The 19,722-nt window shown below is 39.9% G+C and overlaps 1 protein-coding gene across 16 annotated transcripts in view; it reads right to left on the minus strand.

The window, feature by feature from the left end:
• HORMAD2 (HORMA domain containing 2) overlaps nt 1–19,722 on the minus strand; it is a 73,061-nt gene that overhangs the window by 29,237 nt on the left and 24,102 nt on the right. For 11 of the 16 annotated variants that reach the window (XM_072600007.1, XM_072600009.1, XM_072600010.1 and 8 more), the window contains one exon: nt 13,825–19,611. In XM_072600007.1, coding sequence (XP_072456108.1) covers nt 19,106–19,611 — 506 coding nt within the window. In that variant the 3' untranslated portion in view covers nt 13,825–19,105. Of the gene's footprint in view, nt 1–9,655; nt 11,245–13,824; nt 19,612–19,722 lie in introns of those variants that run through there. The other 5 variants (XR_011965253.1, XM_072600017.1, XM_072600015.1 and 2 more) reach the window with 2 other exon arrangements.

The following is a 19,722-nucleotide window of genomic DNA, read 5'->3' on the forward strand; positions in this document are numbered from 1 at the left end:
GGGGCAGTAGATAGAGGGCTGAGCCTAGAGTCAGGAAGACATCTTCCTGAGCTCAAATCTGGCCTCAGACACTTACCAGCTGTGTGACTCTGGGCAAGTCACTTAATGCTCTTTACCTCTTCTTCCTCATCTATAAAATGAGCTGGAGAAGGAAATGGCAAACCACTCTAGAATCTTTGCCAAGTAAACCCCAAATGGAGTCATGAAAAGTCAGACATGACTGAAAACAAATTATGTAAAGTATGTAAGTATTTTAGAGATGAGGAAAATATAACATCTTGACTCAAGATTCCTGGGGCTTGATGCCTGGGAAAAAGACTTGGGAAAAGTGTTCTCAGTTGTTTGTGAAATGGACACAGACAACATAGGTGTATCTGGGAAAAAAAAAATTCATAGCCTATGACTCCCATCTGAAAATGTTCACACTATAGAGTGAACCTTTTAGTTTCCCAGATAACCACAATGGAGTAAAATCCTGTCTCCACAGACAAACTCAGTAGTGGCATGAGCCACCACACCCCATGAAAAGTTTCTGCGTAGACTGTCTACACATGTCAGCACTTAGCAGTGGTTTTCAGTCAGGCTTGGGTCGTTTTGTTTCTCCACTCAGACTTATCACCAAGACTTCATACATTCATAGGACTCAGAGTCAACAAAGTCTACTGCTGCTAATGGAAATAAGAACCAGAGAAATTCAGTGATGTGACCCAGGTCATAGAGGAAGTAAATCCTAGAACTGGGATTCTAATACAAGTCTCTTGATTCTAAATCCAGTCACTTTCCCTATATTGTGTTACCTCTCCACATCTGGGGTTAGAGGGTTCCTAACTAGACAAAAGCATGTCTGCCTTTAGCCAGCATGCCTTGAGTTGGCTTGTCACTGTTCCAATTTAATAGAAAAGCTAAAGTCATATCACCTTCCCAGAATATTACATTGCAGGGACATGTTCTTATTAGCCAAATGTTCTATAGAGCCCTACCCTCTTGTGAAAATTTAGCCTAGAAGAACTGCAGAACCTTGATGACATAGTCAAATACCAATGAGACTTACAAGGAGTAGGCAGCCTACTGTGGAAAGATAAAAGACAGTCACGCAGCATGCAGGGAAAGGTTTTTTAGACTGCATCCAACAGAAATATGTTAGGGAACCACAAAATAGTTTTCAAGTAGAGGGAAGTGTTAGGCATTTTTGTGAAATTTCTCCATTTTTTCATATTTTGTCTTCACGTAAGGATGTTTTTTCTAATTCTGGTCATTTTACTTTCTTACATCTCCAAATCACCTTCTCCCATTTCCCTCCTTGTGAGTTATTTATCCCCAAGCAGAATCAAAGATCACGTGAGAAACAGAAGCATAGACAACTGCTGCCACCCATGGGTGGACAAACTATTACAAATGTTTTAACATGGATGGATGCAGAGAAAGTATTCTTAAAATAAAAAGCAAGGTCTGAAAACACTGGAGCAGAGCCAAGATTCAGCCCCAGACAATCTCAGGCTACAAAATTCACCAAAGGAGATGGCTAGGATAGAATACTGTGTTTGGGGGCAAAAGAACTGGGTTCAAATCCTATCTCCATCACCACCTGTCCAATCTCAGGACCCCATTGCTCAACTGTAAAGCAGAGGGGACTGGTTAGAGTAGATGACGTTTAAGGTCCCTTTTGGCTTTAACTCTATGACAAAGTTTCAGACGTCTGCCTGCAAATTTACAAAATATGGCTACCGTGCAAGGTTAATAGGGATCCTAATTTAAGGAAACAAATTAGATTTCTTGGGATTTACTGAGTCATGATGGCATGAGGCTCAAGACAGGAATGTGTCTCTGGAGGGTCTTATTCAAAAGGTCAGGATAGAATGGGGGGAGGGGGAAGAGGAGGAGTAAGCGGAGTAACTGTCTATTGAGGAGACAAATTTAAGTGACGAAATGCTCCAACAAGTGAGCAACACAATGGGGCAGATTAGAGCAAAAATCAACTGAGGGAGAATTCAAGGCACCTCTTCATCAGATCCTGTTATAGACCACCCAGGAAGAAACAAGAAGTAAGTGAGAAGTCTGGGAAACATTTCATAAGCTTGAACCTAGAGTGTCAAGACCTGAATTCCAACCTGAATTCTGCCCTAGGCCAAACATGAGACCCTAGGCAAGTCACTTCAGCTCTGAACCTGTTTCTCTCTCCCCACCCTCCCTCTCATATCTACATATGTGTGTATATATATGTACACATATATACATATGTATACATACATATATATATATACACATGTATACATATATATGCATATATATATTTAATTTTGCCCCATACCTGTGATTTCATTAGTGTAGGGCATGCTCAGTAGCAAATCTCCTTCTGCCAGTCCGGGTCTAACAGCTATTCCAAACTCTTCCAAGTCTTGAGAGTTGCCTGCCTGGGACACTGAGAGACTTTTTGACTTGTTAGCCATTATGTGTCCATCCAAGTTAGGTCTTGAACTCAGTCTTCCTAACTTCAAGACCACTGGGCAGAGTACTGAATGGAAAATGCAATCCTCAAGGACAGAAAATGTGTCAGAGAAGGGGAACTACCCTCAATTAAGTTGGAAAGATTGAGAAACACATAGACACAGATAGAGAAAAAGAGGGTGACTGATAGATGCCAAGATCTAGGTGCCCTTGGGGGACCCAAGCATATGTCCCTGTTCCTTTCCGTGTCATTTAATGTCTTGACCTTGGCCTCTCTCTCTCTCTCTCTCTCTCTCTCTCTCTCTCTCTCTCTCGAATTGATGGCCTTTCTCTCTCTGTTCCTCTTCATCTCTGCCTTTTTCCCAATTTTTCCAACTTCCTTAAGGTCATTCATGACTTCTGATACAGGAAGCAGTCTGCTGTGGTGGAATCAGCCGAATTTGCAGACATGCAGGGCATGATAATGAATAGCACAGGAGCACAAACTGCTCTACAACCCTACCTATGGTAATAACTGGATCACTTTAAGCAAGGGATTTTTCATCATGACCTAACTGAGGCTACTCCTTACTCTTCCATCAAACTGATGCAAGTTATCATTATGCCCAGGAGCAGCTAGGTGGTGCTGTGGTTAGAGCACAGGGCCTGGAGTCAGGAAGACTCACCTTTGTGAGTTCAAATCTGGTCTCATTCACTTACTGGCTGTGTGACCCTGGGCAACTCATTTTACCCTGTTTGCCTCAATTTCCTCATCTGTAAAATGAGCTGGAGAAGTAAATGGCAAACCACTCCAGGATCTCTACCAAGAACTCAACAACAAGAATCATTTGCCTCAGAGTTGTTAGGACTTCCTCCATTCTCACCAGGTGACCTTGCGCTGTCTTACATGTGCACATTTTGGATCCTCCTTCACCTCCTTGGGAGCAAACGCTATTTCATTTTTGCCTTTGCAGCCCCAGTAGCTAGCACAGTTCCTGGTATACAGTAGGTGTTTAATGAATGAGGACATAAAGCACAATTCAGCTTTCTCCAGGACCTCAGAATGAATAAGACCGATCTAAAGTACAAACCAAGACTAGCTAGGAGTAGGGGCAGAGGAAGGGACCATTTAGTGGAGGGAGTATGGGGTCGGACTCAGATACTCTGCTTACTAAATCCAAGCTGAGTGACCCTGTACAAGTCTTTCAATCTCAGATGTTCTATTTCCTCATCTTTAATGTAAGGAAAACAGTACCTATTCTCTGTCACAGAGTTGTTATAAGGAAAATAATCTGCAAACTTTAAAGTGCTATTTAAATATGAGCCATTATCTTCATCGTTAAAAACATGTATTGGCCCCTAGTATGCGCTGGATATTGTACTTAGAGCTAGGGATGCAAAGGTGTCTAAAACATGGTCTGTGTGCTCAAGGGAAAATCCAGGTGGCAAAACAAGACATAGACATGAGAGACCAATACCCAAACAGGATACCATATGCAAAGTGCCCAAGGAATGCCACCTGCCCAAAGTACTGCCGGAGTACTGGGAAAGCTGACAGCCCTGAGGCCTGGGATGGGTCAGAGAAGGGGAAATAGTTGTTCTTTGAGAAAAGGGATGGGTTTCCTAGAATCACAGTAGCCACTTGGCTCAAGACTCCCCTCTGCAGCATCACTGCTTATCCAGTGGAATATTCCTCAAACTCCTTAAGGGATTTAAGGTTAGGAAGTTTATGTTTAAGAAGCCCTGGTCTAGGGCAATCTCCAGAGACTGGAGGCAGTGCACACAGTAGACAGAGACTTGGCCGTGGGGTCAGTCCCGTCTCTGGCCCAAGTAGCTGTGAGACCCTAGGCAAGTCTTACTTAACCTTTCATTATCTTCAGCAATTTGGCTCTCTGAGGCCAAACTGCTGAGCAGGCAGAGGAAATCTCCACATTGCATATTCTCTATACTATACCAACAACGTCATCAACATAGTCCAAATATAAATGTGAAAGTTGGGAACTGGTGATACAATGGTGAAGAGGCAACAATCCTTTCCCCTCATCCTACTGGGGCAGAGGGAGGGGAATACAACATATGCACATAAATGCAAATATAAAGCAGGGCCAAGAAACAAAGGATGATAACAACTAGAGGGTTTAGAAAAAGTTCTGTGTAGGAGGTTGGACTTGAACTGTGCTTTGAACCAAATGAAGCACTGGTGAGAAGCACATACATCTGAGATAATGGGCAGAGATTTGTAGGAAACAGCATGTAATGAACAGGCTATGATGAGGAGTTATAATATCACAGAATCACAAAAGAGATGTAATAATGCCAAGAAAGGAGGGGCCTTAAATGCCAGCATGGGATGATATCATAAGCAAATTAGGGGAGCATGGAAAATTTTACCTATCAGATCAAAGGATAAGGGAAGAATTTATGACCAAACAAGAGAGAGAGAATCATAGGATATAAAATGGATAAATTTGATTACATCAAATTAAAAAAGGTTTGCACAAACAAAACTAATGCAACCGAGATTAAAAGGAAAGTAGGAAAATAGGGGAAAGATTCTGCAGCAAGTTTTTCTGATAAAGGCCTTATTTCTCAAATATATGGAGAACTGAGTCAAATTTATAAGAATATGAATTCCCCAGTAAATAAATGGTCAAAAATATGAACAGGCAGTTTTCAGAAGAAGGAATCACAGCTCTCTATATTCAAATAAAAAAAAGCACTAAATCACTACTGATTAGAGAAACACAAATTAAACCAGCTCTGAGGGTACCACCACATACCTATCAGATTGACTAATATGACAGGGAAAGAAAATGACAAATGTTGAAGGGTATATAGGGAAATTGGGACATTAATGCAACCTTGGTGGAGTTGTAAACTGATCCAACCGTTCTGGAGAGCATTTAGAACAACTGTGCATACCCTTTGACCCAATAATACTATTATTAGTATGTATCCAAAAGGGATCAAAGGAAAAGGAAAGGGACCTATACGTACACAATATTTTTGTGATGGTAAAGAATTGGAAATTGGGGGGATGCCCATCAATTAGGAAATGGCTCAACAAACTGCGGTATATGAATAATGAAGGGGATAGTTTCAGAAAAGCCTGGAAAAATTTACATGAACTGATACCAAGTGAAGTGAGAAGAACCAGGACAACATTGTACAGTCATGGTAAATATGATCAATGGTGAAGGACTTAGCTATTTTGATCAATACAATGATGAAAGACATTCCAAAGGACCTATGATGAACAATGCTATCCACCTCAAGAGAAAGAACATGGAGTCTGAATGCAAATGGGAGCATAACTTTTTCACCTGATTTTTCTTGGGCTGACACAGAAATATGTTTTGCACTACTTCACATACATAATTGATATCACATTTCTTGCCTCAGAACGTTGTTTTGAGGAGTAAATTAAATAAGATAAAGAAGACATTTTACAAAACATAATAGAACACAAAAATGTTCCCAAAATAAACATGTAATTGCCATCGGATATGAGGAATGCGGGAGGGCAAAGAGTCAAGAATGACTCCAGGTTGTGAAACTAGAAGCGGAGAGGACCACACAGTGACAGAGTGTTTAATTTCAAAGGCACCTAAGATCACCTAGCTCAAATTGTACCTGAATAAGATTTTCTTCCACAGTATCCTCAACAGACTGTCCATCCTCTGCTGGGAGACTTCCAGGGAGAGAGAAATTACCACCTCCCTCTAAGCAGCCTGCTCTCCTCCGGGATGACTCTGATGGGAAGGAAGGGTTTCCTGGCGTTCAAACCAAAATCAGCCTCTTTGTAATTTCACTGAACCAACCACACAGTGAAGGACTTGACTCAGGAATGTCTTAGGAAAGCAGTCTTATCCCTGACTCAGAGCGCCAGGAGAGTAGGGGAGTAAGTCTAAAGGAAGTCTCCCTGTGTCTGTCTGTCTGTCTGTCTGTCTCTCATATACACACACACACACACACACACACAGACACAAACACACACACAAACATACACACACACAGACACAAACACACACACACAAACATACACACACACATACACACACATACTCTCACACAAACACACACTCACACACACAAACACACACTCACACACACTCATACACACACAAACACACACTCTCACACAAACACACACTCACGCACACTTACATACACTCACACACTCATATACGCATAGACACACATACACACAAATACATACACACACTCACACATACACTCACACATACATGCACACGCGCACACACATACGCACATACATGCAATGCACTCACACACAAACACACACGCGTGCACATACACACACAAACATACACACACATTCACACTCACACATACACATACACACAAGCGCACACGCACGAACATACATACACATACAGACACACAGAGACACATACTCACACACACACATACACACACACACGTGCAAACTCTCTCCATGAACCCGATATTTGTGGAAGAGTATGGCCCAGACATCTGGGGAAAAATTTTGTACAAACTATCTTTACTATAGGGTCTTATCACATATCTTCTGTGAAAGCTAATTGTCTGGCTGTCTGGCTGGTTGTTAGCTGGAAGCATTCTGGTGGGGGCTCATGAGAAACATGAGCTAGAAACTCAGTCTCCCTAGGTTACTTGAGAAAGTAAGTCAGCTGCCCTTTGGGGACCAAGCCCACCAATGGGAAAGGGAGTTGGGGGAGCTGTACCATGGAATTGGGATATACTACAGGGACCTTGCCTGGAATAATTTTGAGGTACTTGATAATTTCAAGAACTTACTAGAGATTCTCTTTCTTTCTCCTTCCTAGATACCCTAGTTTGCAGGGATCCACTAGTGGAAAATTAGCATTTTTAAAAATTTTGTTTTAGGCTATAATTAGTCTGTTTTCCAGTGTGTTTCTTTGCAAGAAAACCATGTGTGTGTGATGGCTTTTGCTTGTTTGATTACTTAAGTACTACTATCTGTTGTACTGCTGCACTCATTTTTCAAGTTCACCCAACTTAGTCACGTACAATTAAGACGAGCAGCATGGACTTTGTATCTCTAAAATACCAGTAACCAGCAATCGATCTAAAGTACACTATGATAGTTCATAAATGTGCTTTTTCTTTTACTTTTAAGCAGATCTAGACTGTTTACCTTGTTGTAATGGGAGTTTAGGTACTTTTCTAAGATCCCTATGAATTTATGGGTATATGAACCTTATCCTGTGGTCCACAGGATAAGGCTTGCTTGTTGATCTAGAAACCTTGGGCAACCAACTCCAAGTAATTCATCTTTGGGAACCCCCATATCTTGTTCAGGCTTTTCTGAATTTGGTTTCCTTTTAAAGTTAATCTGCTTGTCCTAATGAGGACTAAATTAGAAGCTCTATTTCAATTGCCTTTTATATTGGTAGGGATCCTTTGGGGAAATTTCAGGGTCGCTATTGTGAAGGGACCCAGATGAAATTTTTGTTTGGACCTGCAAGGGAATCACTTTATGTGTGAAAGGGATCTCTAGAGACATTTGGTGTGCCCTGTATAGAACAGAACACCTGAATGCTTTGTTCAGCCCTTCGGTTGGATGCCTATGTGCTAAAGAGAATCATGGTAGAATTTTCATGCAGGACAGTTTGGTTTCTCATCCGATGGTGAGGGATGTGACTCTTGGGCAGCTCCAGGACCTTGATCCTTACTGCGGAATTCTGAGAATTCCTTCTGAAATGGAAAACTTTATTTTCTTTTCTTTTGTTTTTATTATTTTTTGCTTGGAGTTGGGGAAGGCCACTTCAAGTACCAAGACAGGAGTTAACCTATAGTAATTTTATGTGATATGTTGATAGAATTTATCACCATGTATTTGGAAGTACTGAAAAATGTTAATTTTCTGTTCTTTTACAAACTATGCCACATAGACCTTTCTAAGACTCTTTAATTTAAGATACTTGAAAGAATGATATTTAAATCACCCCAGGATCTCCAAGAACTTTTATGGATTGGAGAAATATACAGTGAGTTGAAAATGCATTCCAATGATTTGTAGAGGACAGCAAATACTCAATATGATGAAATAGTAATAGGATGCACTAGCCAATGGAGGGCGCAAATAATCTCTTTACATGATTTCAGTCCAAATACTCATGGTGAAACATAGGGAAAGTCGGATTCTGATCATGACAACTGACTGTTACCGTGTGATGACGAAAAGTCTTCTAGGTGACTGATGGCCAAAAGAACTGATGATAACTGCCCTGACTCCCACATAGTATTTCAAAAGAGTCCTGCCTCTTCATAGCAGCAAAGAAAAGAAACTGAAAGGTGATCTCCCCTTTTGTATGCACACTTAGTTCTGGTCCAGCCCTTTCTGATCATTAGTTTTGGCTCCATAGCCAGTTAGAAGACTTTTTGTCATCTAACAGTCCCAACCTGCTTCATCACAGTTGGAAAAAGGCTTCTGCCAAGTTTCCACATGGTGGACTAGACTGAAACACAGGCACAAAGGACTGGCCCTTCATTGGCCAATCTATCCCATTACATTTCCTTCATGAATTAATTTTTCTGGGAATAGGATTCAACAAAGCTATGAGGAAAGTAGGATGTGGGAGAGAACAGAGATCTAGACACACTCTTGTCTGGCCTGAGAAAAGGAAGGGGTAAAGCAATTGTCTGTCAGAAGCTTCACCTCAAATGAGAGTCAGACAGAGTCATCGAAAGAACAAAGAGAAAATACTTATGTGCAAAATGTAGTAGGAAATGGTCCCAGGAGTGGAAAAGAGTAAAGAAGCAGATGAAGTGAATTCATATTTCTTAGAAAGGAATACGACAGATGAATGGCATTCAAATAAAGAGATGAGATCACTGGGGCATGACATGGGAAAGACTTATCTAGTTTGAAAAAGAGAAGAGTAACCAAAGAGATAATAACAAAATATATAGGATCAAGGAATGTAGGCTTAGGTGGGAGGGAGGAGGGCAGGGCTGGGGGAAAGAAAATTAGAACCAGACAGATGAGTGCAAGTGAAGAAGGTAAAGTAGGGGCTTGATGCTGCTTAAAATGAAATTTTATATTTTTATGGAAGGAAACACAACTTAACAATTATAACCCCAAATGCGAACGGAGTAACCCTGCCATTTAAACAGAAGAAAGTGACATTAGAAAAGAGAACCTAACAACTCATTGAATTTTTTTAAACCTACATTTAAAATATAAAGACATTTATAGTTAAAATGAGATAACGAAATAAAATTTATTCTGCTGCAGGCAGTTTCAAAAAAATAAAAGTTGCAGATATGATTTAGATAAGGCAGCAATAAAAACAGATACTATGAAGACAGACAAACATTATGCTTAAAGGTACAGGCACCTTAGGTAACAAAATAATGTCATTAGTAAATATGCATGCACCAAAATGCAAAATGCTTAAGTACTTAATGGAAAAACTAATCAAAATGCAAAATATCTTGATATTAAAATAACAATTATGGGTAGTTTTAACATTTCTCTTTCAGACTTGATAAATATAATGGCAAGAAAAGCAATAAGGAAACAATAGATCTGAATAGATAACTGAAAAAACTAGATGTGGCAGACCTACTGTCATTTATGAATGGGAATATAAAAGAATATACTTATTTTCAGCAAGCTTTTACAAAAATTAATCACATTCTAGAGTATAAAAATTATATCTTAATCTACTATGTTTCAGCTGAAGTAAAAAAAAAAAAACCAGGGTAGAAATCATAATCTCAGAAAAGCAAAAACAAAACTAGATCCAATTAAAAGCGATACACAGGAAAATTACATCTTGTTAAAAGGTACCATAGCCAAGGAAGTGAGATAATACTAAACATATATGCATGAAATGATGTAGCATCTAAATTCTTAAAGGAAAAGTTAAATGAGCTACAGGAAGAAATAGTAAAAGAGATGGACAATGGAGGCAAACTTGAACTCCTGGGGGAGAACCTCCTCTTGTCACATAACCTGGAAAATTCCAGTCAGCTTGTGTATGAGCAATGGTCCCCCTACCCTGTAAATCTCAGCTGGAACAGAATCAGCACCAGGTGCTTTGCCACACAAAAGGAGCCTAATGGCCCTCAAACCTCTTCTTCAGTTGGAAGTTCAGCTAAGGAGGGATTGACTTCAACCTGAGGTAAATGGTCAATGGCCTCAGCATTGATGGATGATGGTTTGTTGAGAACACTATGGAAGTGTTCAGCCCATCTCTAGGATCCTGTCCTTATCACTAATCAGTGCGGCTCCATCAGCACTGACTATGAGATGCACCATAGGTCTTTGGCCCATAAATAGCCTTCAGGGCATCATAAAAGCACTTTGGATTGTTACTATCAGCATAAAACTGAATTTCATCTGCCTTCTTACTGAGCCAGGAATCCTGCATCTCTCCAAGCTTTGCTCGTACTTTACTTTTGATGGAATTAAACGCTGCCTTCTTAGAGGTGGATGAACTAACTATCCTGCTGGTAAATCCTGTGGAGTTCTCATTTTTCATTCAGCAGCTTCTGAAGTTCCCCATCATTTTCATCAAACCAGTCTTGGTGTTTGCAAGTGTTCTGAACCAGATGTACAAATGCTATGCACCAAATCTCTGAAAGCTGCCCACTCTTTTTCTGTTCCACTGTTGCTAACTGTGTGCTCAGCCTTCCCTCCAAGTTAGCAACAAACTGTTCATGCTCAGAGAAGAACTCTAATTTGTTGACATTAATTATTCTGGTAGTCATTTTGTCTTGGGAATGCCACCTTTGTTGAATAGTAAAACTATACTGGTGAAGGACCTCAACTTTCCCCTCTCAGAACTAGATAAATTTAAACAAAAAATAAACAAGAAAGAATTAAAGAGATTAATAGAATTTTATAAAATTTAGTTAATGATAGCTCTCTGGAGAAAACTGATGGGAATAAAAAGTACCATATCTTTTTCTCAGTGGTACATGACACCAAGCAAAAAGTGACCAAGGGTTAGTACATAAAAACCTCATAATCAAACATAGAAAAGCAGAAATATTAAATGCATCCTTTTCAGATCACAATGCAATAAAAATTACATTCAATAAGGGCCATGGACACATAGATTAAAAATTAATTGAAAACTAAACAACCTAATCCTAAAGAATGGGTGGGTCAAAGAACAAATCATAGAAACAATCAATATTTTCATTAAAGAGAATGACAACAATGAGACAACATACCAAAACTTATGGGAGGCTGTCAAAGCAGTACTTAGGGAAATATCTAAATGCTTACATCAATAAAATAGAAAAAAGAGCAAATCAATGAATTGGGCATGCAATTTAAAAAACTAGAAAGAGAACAAATTTTAAATTATCCAATTAAATACCAAATTGGAAATTCTGAAAATCAAGGGAGAAATTAATAAAACCATTGAAATAATAAGTAAAAGTAGGAACTGGTTTTATGAGAAAAAAAACCAAAATTAACCATTGGTCAATTTCATTTTAAAAAAGAAAGAAGAAAATCAAACAACCAGTATCAAAAATGAAAAGAGTGAATATACCACCAATGAAGAGCAAATTAAAGCAATTATTAGGAGCTATTTTGCTCAATTATATGCCAATAAATCTAACAATCTAAGCTAAATAGATGAATATTTACAAAAACATAAATTGCTCAGATTAGCAGAAGATGAAATAAAATATTTAAAGAACCCTATCATAGAAAAAAGAAATTAAACAAGCCATCAATGAGCTTCCTAAGGAAAAAAATTCCCAGGATCACATGGATTCACAAATAAATTCTACCAAACATTTAATGAACAATTAATTCCAATACTATAAAAACTATTTGGCAGAAAAAAGGCAAAAAAAGAGTCCTACTAAATTCTTTTTATAAAACAAATATGGTGCTGATATCTAAACCAGGAAAAGCAAAAACAGAGAAAGAAAACTATAGACCAATTACCCTAATGAATTTTGACACAAAAATTTTAAATAAATTACTAGCAAAGAGATTACAGCAGTATATGAAAAAGATCATACATTATGACAGGTGGAATTTATACTAAGAATGCAGGGCTGGTTCAATATTGGGGATCTAACAGCATATTTGATCACATCAATTAAAAACATGATATAATTATCCCAATAGATGCAAAAAAAGCTTTTGACAAAATACAACCCTCATTCCTATTAAAAACATTAGAAAACGTAGGAATAAGTGGAATTTTCTTAAAATGATAAGCAGCATCTATCTAAAGTCATCAGCAAACATTATCTTCCCAGTAAGATCAGAGTGAAACAAGGACGGTTCAAGCAAAGATTATCACCAATAATATTCAGTATTGTACTGGATACACTAGCTGTAGCAATAAGAGAAGAAAAAGAAATAGAAGAAATTGGAATAGGCAATGAGGAAACAAAACTATCACTCTTTGAGGATGATGTATATGATGGCATGTTTGTAGAACTCGAGCGAATCAAAAATAAATCACAAAAATTTTTAAACTAGCAGAAATAATTAACAACTTTAGCAAAATTGCAGGACTTAAAATAAACCTATACAAATCATCATTTCTATACATTACCAACAAAGTCCAACCAGAAGAGAGAGAAAGAAAAATTCTATTTAAAATAACTTTAAACAATATGAAATATTTGGTAGTCTACCTGCCAAGACAAACCCAGCAACTATATGAACAAAACACTTTGTTACACAAATAAAGTCAGATCTAAACACCTGGAAAAACATTAAGTGGTCATGAGTAGGCCAAGCCAATATAATAAAAGCTACAATTCTACATAAATTAAGTTAGTTATTTAACACCATACCAATCAAACTACCAAAAACTATTTTACAGAGCTAGAAAAAATAATAACAAAATTCATCTAGAACAACAGAAGGTAAAGAACATCAAAGGGATCACTGAAAAAAATGTGAATAAAGGTAACCTAACAGTACTATATCTCATCCAAACAATCTAGTACCAGCTAAGGAATGAAGGAGCAGATCAGTACTGAAGATTAGATACATAACACACACCAGTAAATGACCATCGTGTTCTAATGTTTAATAAATTCAAAGATCCAGGCTTTTTTGTTTAGTCATTTTTACAGGTATTTTGAAGGGTTTGGGGGAGAACTCAAGCAGGTCTCTGTTTCTGTTCCATCATCTTGGCTCTGTCCCTAAAGATTCAAGCTTTTGGGACTAGAACTCACTATTTGACAAAAACTGCTGGGAAAACTGGAAAGCAGGTTGGAAGAAACTAAGTATAGAGCAACATCTCACACCATCAACTAAGGTAAGGTCAAAAAGAGTGATATCACAAGCAAATTAGGGGAGCATGAAATATCTTACTTGCCAAATTTGTGGATAAGGAAAGAATTTATTACCAAAAAAGAGACAGAGAGCATTACAGGATGTAAAATGGATAATTTTTATTATATTAAATTTTTTTAAAAGTTTTGCACAAACAAAATAAATTCAGCCAATATTAGAAGGAAAGCAGGAAACTGGGAGGGTGGGAATGTACTGCAAGTTTCTCTGATAAAGGATTCATTTCTCAAATATATAGAGAATTGAGTTTAATTTATAAGAATATGAGTCATTCCCCAATTGATTAAAATGGTCAAAGGATATGAAACAGCAGTTTTCAGATGAAGAAATCAAAGTTATCTATAGTCATATAAAAATGCTCTAAATTGGAGGAGGAGCCAAGATGGTGGAGTAGAAAGATACACATATGTTAGCTCCAAACCCACAGCCCATAAAACACGTGTAAAGAAGAACTCCCAACAAGTTCTGGAGCAGCAGAAGCCATGGAACAACAGAGTGGAGGAGATTTCTGTTCCAGAGAGACCTGAAAAACCAGCGTGAAAGGTCCATCACGCACGGGACCAGGAGCAGAGCCCAGCCCTGCCTCGGCCGCACAGCACCGAGAGGAGCAGATCTGAGCAGGCTTCAGGGACAGAATCTCCAGCGGCCGCGCGGGTCCCTCCACCCACAGGCACCAAAGGTCAGTGAGAGGGGCTTTTTAGTTCACCGAGAGGGGAGCAGGGTGTCTCCATGACACAAGCCCCCTCGGGAGGCAGCAGCAGAGGCAGCAGTAGACAAGGGCTCCCCAAGCAGGCAGGAGCCAGGATCCATTGTTGAAGGTCTCTGCATAAACCCCCTGAGGGAACTGAGCCCATTGTGGCAGCCCTGCCCCGACCTGAGCACCTGAACTTAATCTCACACTGAATAGCAGCCCCACTCTGCCAAAAGCCCTGAGGCTGGGGAGCAGCATTTGAATCTCAGACCCCAAGAGCTAGCTGGGTGGAACTGGAGGCCAGGTGGGTGTGGAGAGGAAGCTCAGAAGTCAAGTCACTGGCTGGGAAAATGCCCAGAAAAGGGGGGAAAAAATAAGACCAAAGAAGGTTACTTTCTTGGTGAACAGATATCTCCTCCCATCTTTTCGGATGAGGAAGAACAATGCTTACTGTCAAGGAAAGACATAGAAATCAAGGCTTCTGTATCCCAAACATCCAAAATAAATATTCAGTGGGCTCAGGCCATGGAAGAGCTCAAAAGGGATTTTGAAAATCAAGTTAGAGAGGTGGAGGAAAAACTGGGAAGAGAAATGAGAGAGATGCAAGACAACCATGAAAAGCAGGTCAACACCTTGCTAAAGGAGACCCAAAAAAATGCTGAAGAAAATAACACCTTGAAAAATAGGCTAACTCAATTGGCAAAAGAGGTTCAAAAAGCCAATGAGAAGAATGATGCTTTAAAAAGCAGAATTAGCCAAATGGAAAAGGAGGTCCAAAAGCTCATCGAAGAAAATAGTTCTTTCAAAATTAGAATGGAACAGATGGAGGCTAATGACTTTATGAGAAACCAAGAAATCACAAAACAAAACCAAAAGAATGGAAAAATGGAGGATAATGTGAAATATCTCACTGGAAAAACAACTAACCTGGAAAACAGATCCAGGAGAGACAATTTAAAAATTATGGGACTACCTGAAAGCCATGACCAAAAAAAGAGCCTAGACATCATCTTTCATGGAAATGTCAAGGAAAACTACCCTGATATTCTAGAACCAGAGGGCAAAATAAGTATTCAAGGAATCCACAGATCACTGCCTGAAAGAGATCCAAAAAGAGAAACTCCTAGGAACATTGTGGCCAAATTCCAGAGTTCCCTGGTCAAGCAGAAAATATTGCAAGCAGCTAGAAAGAAACAATTCAAGTATTGTGGAAATACAATCAGGATAACACAAGATATAGGAGCTTCTACATTAAGGGATAGAAGGGCATGGAATAGGATATTCCAGAAGTCAAAGGAACTAGGACTAAAACCAAGAATCACCTACCCAGCAAAACTGAGCATAATACTTCAGGGGAAACAATTGTCTTTCAATGAAATAGAGGACTTGCAAGCATTCTTGATGAAAAGACCATAGCTGAAAAGGAAATTTGACTTTCAAACACAAGAATGAAGAGAAGCATGAAAAGGTAAACAGCAAAGAGAAGTCACAAGGGACTTACTCAAGTTGAACTGTTTATATTCCTACATGGAAAGACAATATTTGTAACTCTTGAAACTTTTCAGTATCTGGATAGTTGGTGGGATTACTTACACACACACACACACACACACACACACACACACACACACACAGAGCACAGAGTGAATTGAATAGGATGGGATCATATCTTTAAAAAATGAAATTAAGCGGTGAGAGAGAAATATATTGGGAGGAGAAAGGCAGAAATGGAATGGGGCAAATTATCTCTCATAAAAGAGGCAAGTAAAAGACTTTTCAGTGGAGGGATGAAGAGAGGAGGTGAGAGAAAAAACATGAAGCTTATTCTCATCACATTCCACTAAAGGAAGGAATAAAATGCACACTCATTTTGGTATGAAAACCTATCTTACAATATAGGAAAGTGGGGGAGAAGGGGATAAGCAGGGTGGGGGGGATGATGGAAGGGAGGACAATGGGAGGAGGGAGCAATTTGAAGTCAACACTCTTGGGGAGGGACAGCATCAAAAGAGAGAATAGAAGCAATGGGGGGCAGGATAGGATGGAGGGAAATATAGTTAGTCTTACACAACACGACTATTATGGAAGTCATTTGCAAAACTACACAGATATGACCTATATCGAATTGCTTGCCTTACCAAAGGGAATGGGTGGGGAGGGAGGGATGAAGAGAAGTTGGAACTCAAAGTTTTAGGAACAACTGTCGAGTATTGTTCTTGCAACTATGAAGTAAGAAATACAGGTAATGGGGTATAGAAAGTTATCTGGCCCTGCAGGACAAAAGAGAAGATGGGGATAAGAGAAGGAAGGGATGTTACAAGAGAGGGCAGATTGGTGATAAGGGCAATCAGAATGCTCAGCGTTTTGGGATGGGGGAGGGGAGAAATGGGGAGAAAATTTGGAACCCAAAATTTTATGGAAATGAATGTTAAAAACTTAAACAAATAAATTAAAAAAAAGAAAGAAAGAAAGAAACAAGAGACTCTAAGGGCATAATTCTCCTCACAAAATCTTGAGAGAAGGAATGAAATTCTTCAGTTTCACTAATCAGCTTTGAATACATACTGAGCCTGGAGCAGTTATATGACACATGCATGTCTGTGTGCATGGCAGCCTGGATGTGGATGCAGATAAGGCTGTGAGCTAAAAACAAGAGGAATCAATGACACTTTTTTTTCTTAAGTCTTAAAAGAAAAAAAGTAAATGGGGGCAGGGAGGACCACTCTGTTGGCTCAATTCACTCTTAATGTTGAATCAAGACCAGAATTTAATAAATAAGACAAACCAGGACAAAAGGCTATGGAAAGAATCTTCAGAAATCCCCTGGCACATTCTTTAAACTCTAAGCAAAACTATGTAAATATCCCCAGTAAGGACGTCTCCACAGCAGCTCCAGACCTCCCATGGCTCCCCCTCCTCCACCTTCATAGCTAAAAATCTTGAGAACCTCATATTTCACAGAAAGAATGAAGGCCATTCATGAAGAGCTCCCTCTTCTCCCCTTTTGCTCTTCTCCTGACACTCAGATGCCTTCCTCACTGTCTTCACCGTGTCTCACCTGAAGAGGCGACCCTCGTCCTTCCCAAGATAAATGCTGTTCCCTGCCCAAATGAGTCCATTCCATCCATCTCCTCCAGAAGATTGCTCCCTCCGTCCTCCCCACTCACTTATTTTCAGTCTCCTTGTCTACTGGCTGCTTCCCTCCTATCTACAGACACCCATCTACAGACACTTGCTCTTTCCAGGCCTTCTACTTCTTCCACCCTTTGTGACTTCCTCCTCTAAGATGATGATTCACTAGTCTCTTTACCCATCTTTCACCACCCTGCTGACGTCCAATCTCCCACCTTCAACTTCCTTTTGGACATCTCAAACTAGACATCTAGTGGACCCCTTAAAGGTGATACATCTAAAAGTGACTTCCTTATCTTTTCACTGAAACCCTCTCTGCTCCCAAACTTCCACATTCCTAGCCAGGGCATCTTCCCGGTCCCTCAAGTGGCCTCTAGGACCTAGCACCTAGGAGGACTCCTGCCTCTCTCGTATACAAGCTGTTGCCAAGGACTGTTGACTTCCCCTTTGTAACATCTCTCCCACACAACCCCTTCTCTCCTCTAACATTGCCTCATCATCTCATCACTTGATTATCGTCATAGTCTGCTGGTACATCTGCCTGCCTCAAGTCTCTCCCCACTCCAGTCCAGCCTCCATTCAGCCACCAAAGTGACCAAATCGTCCCCCTACTCAATAAACTCCAGTGGCTCCCTTTCACCTGCAAGACCAAATTTAAAATCTTGTTTGGTGTTCAAAGCCCTTCATAACCTGGCCCTAAGAACTACTCCTTCACTTTACTCCTTGTCATGTGACCTTCGATCCTGGCCATTCCTTGAATAAGACCCTTCATTTCCCAACTCTAAGCGTTTTCTCTGGCTGTCCCCCACACCTGGAACACTTTCTCTCCTCATCCCTACCTCCTGGTTTCTCTGACTTCTTTTAAGTTCTGACTAATCCCCCTCCTAAAGGAAGCCTTTCCCAACTCTTCTTAATCCTAGTGCCTTCCCTCTGTTGATTATTTCCTGTTTATCCTGAATATCAGGCAACTAGGTGGCTCAGTAGATAGAATGCCAGGGTGGGAGTCAGGAAGACCCATCTTCCTGAGTTCAGATCTGGCTTCAGACGCTTGCTACCTGTGTGACCCCGGGCAAGTCACTTAACCCTGCTTGCCTCAATTTCCTCATCTATCAAATGAGCTGGAGAAGGAAATGGCAAACCACTCCAGGATCTCTGCCAAGAAAACTCCAAATAGACTCACAAAGGGTCAGACGCGATTGAAGAGACTGAACAACAACAAATGCTACATACTGCTTGTTCGTACATGCTCTCTGCATGTCCAAAATTCTTAGCACAGTGCTTGGCATTGGCAGTAGGAGCTAAATAAATGTGATTGACTGACTGTCTGGCTATTCTTAAGTCTCCTGAAAAGAGAATCTCAGGCTTCTTTCCATGGTTCCCAACCTGAGAAGCCTGGAAAGTCTCCTTCACATCTGATTTGCAATCCTCTAAATACAATGAGAATTCATTCTGTATGTGCATGAAGGCAGAACTGTAAATCTGGCAATTATAAGTGAAAATTTGAAAAATAATGAAAATTTTCCACTTCAAGTTAAGATTTCTAATTAAAGAAACCTATCTAAAGGCTTTTTATAGACATGAACAATTTTACTTAATTCCAGCTGCACTTCTCTCTTAAAGAAAACTGCCTTTTTCAAAATTAGACCACACACTCCCTGAGGCCAGGAATTGTCTGTTTTCCTTTTTGCCTTGGCACTCTCCATAGAATCTGGCATGGGACCAGAGCATTGGCACACATTTGGTAAATGGAGGGAACTAAGATAAAGGAAGCTTCTTAAGTCTTTTCTTACACTAACGCTGCCCTCGCCTTCCTCTTCCTCTTCATCACAGTCGAGGCCTTCATGGGAGATCTCGGTGACGCTGTTCTCCTGAAGCAGACTGCTTTCCAGATTCATCATCCTCTGGTTCTCCGTCATGATTTTCACTTTGATATTGTGAAAATTGGTGGAAACGAAGCCTAACTTCAGGCTGACGGGGTCTCCCTCAAACAGAAGGCTCTGGCCACTTTCCCCTTCCTTGAAACCAGGGGGCTGGTACTCATTGGGTGTTACTGCAAAGCGAAATGAGAAGACAATGAGTGGAGCAAGGCTGGGTATGCAGCAGGGCCACTGACCTTAACCTTCAGGGTGCTGCACCAGACCCTCATGTCTAACTACAACAA

Source organism: Notamacropus eugenii, chromosome 4 (assembly GCF_028372415.1).
Source record: "Notamacropus eugenii isolate mMacEug1 chromosome 4, mMacEug1.pri_v2, whole genome shotgun sequence".
Lineage (NCBI taxonomy): Eukaryota > Metazoa > Chordata > Mammalia > Diprotodontia > Macropodidae > Notamacropus > Notamacropus eugenii.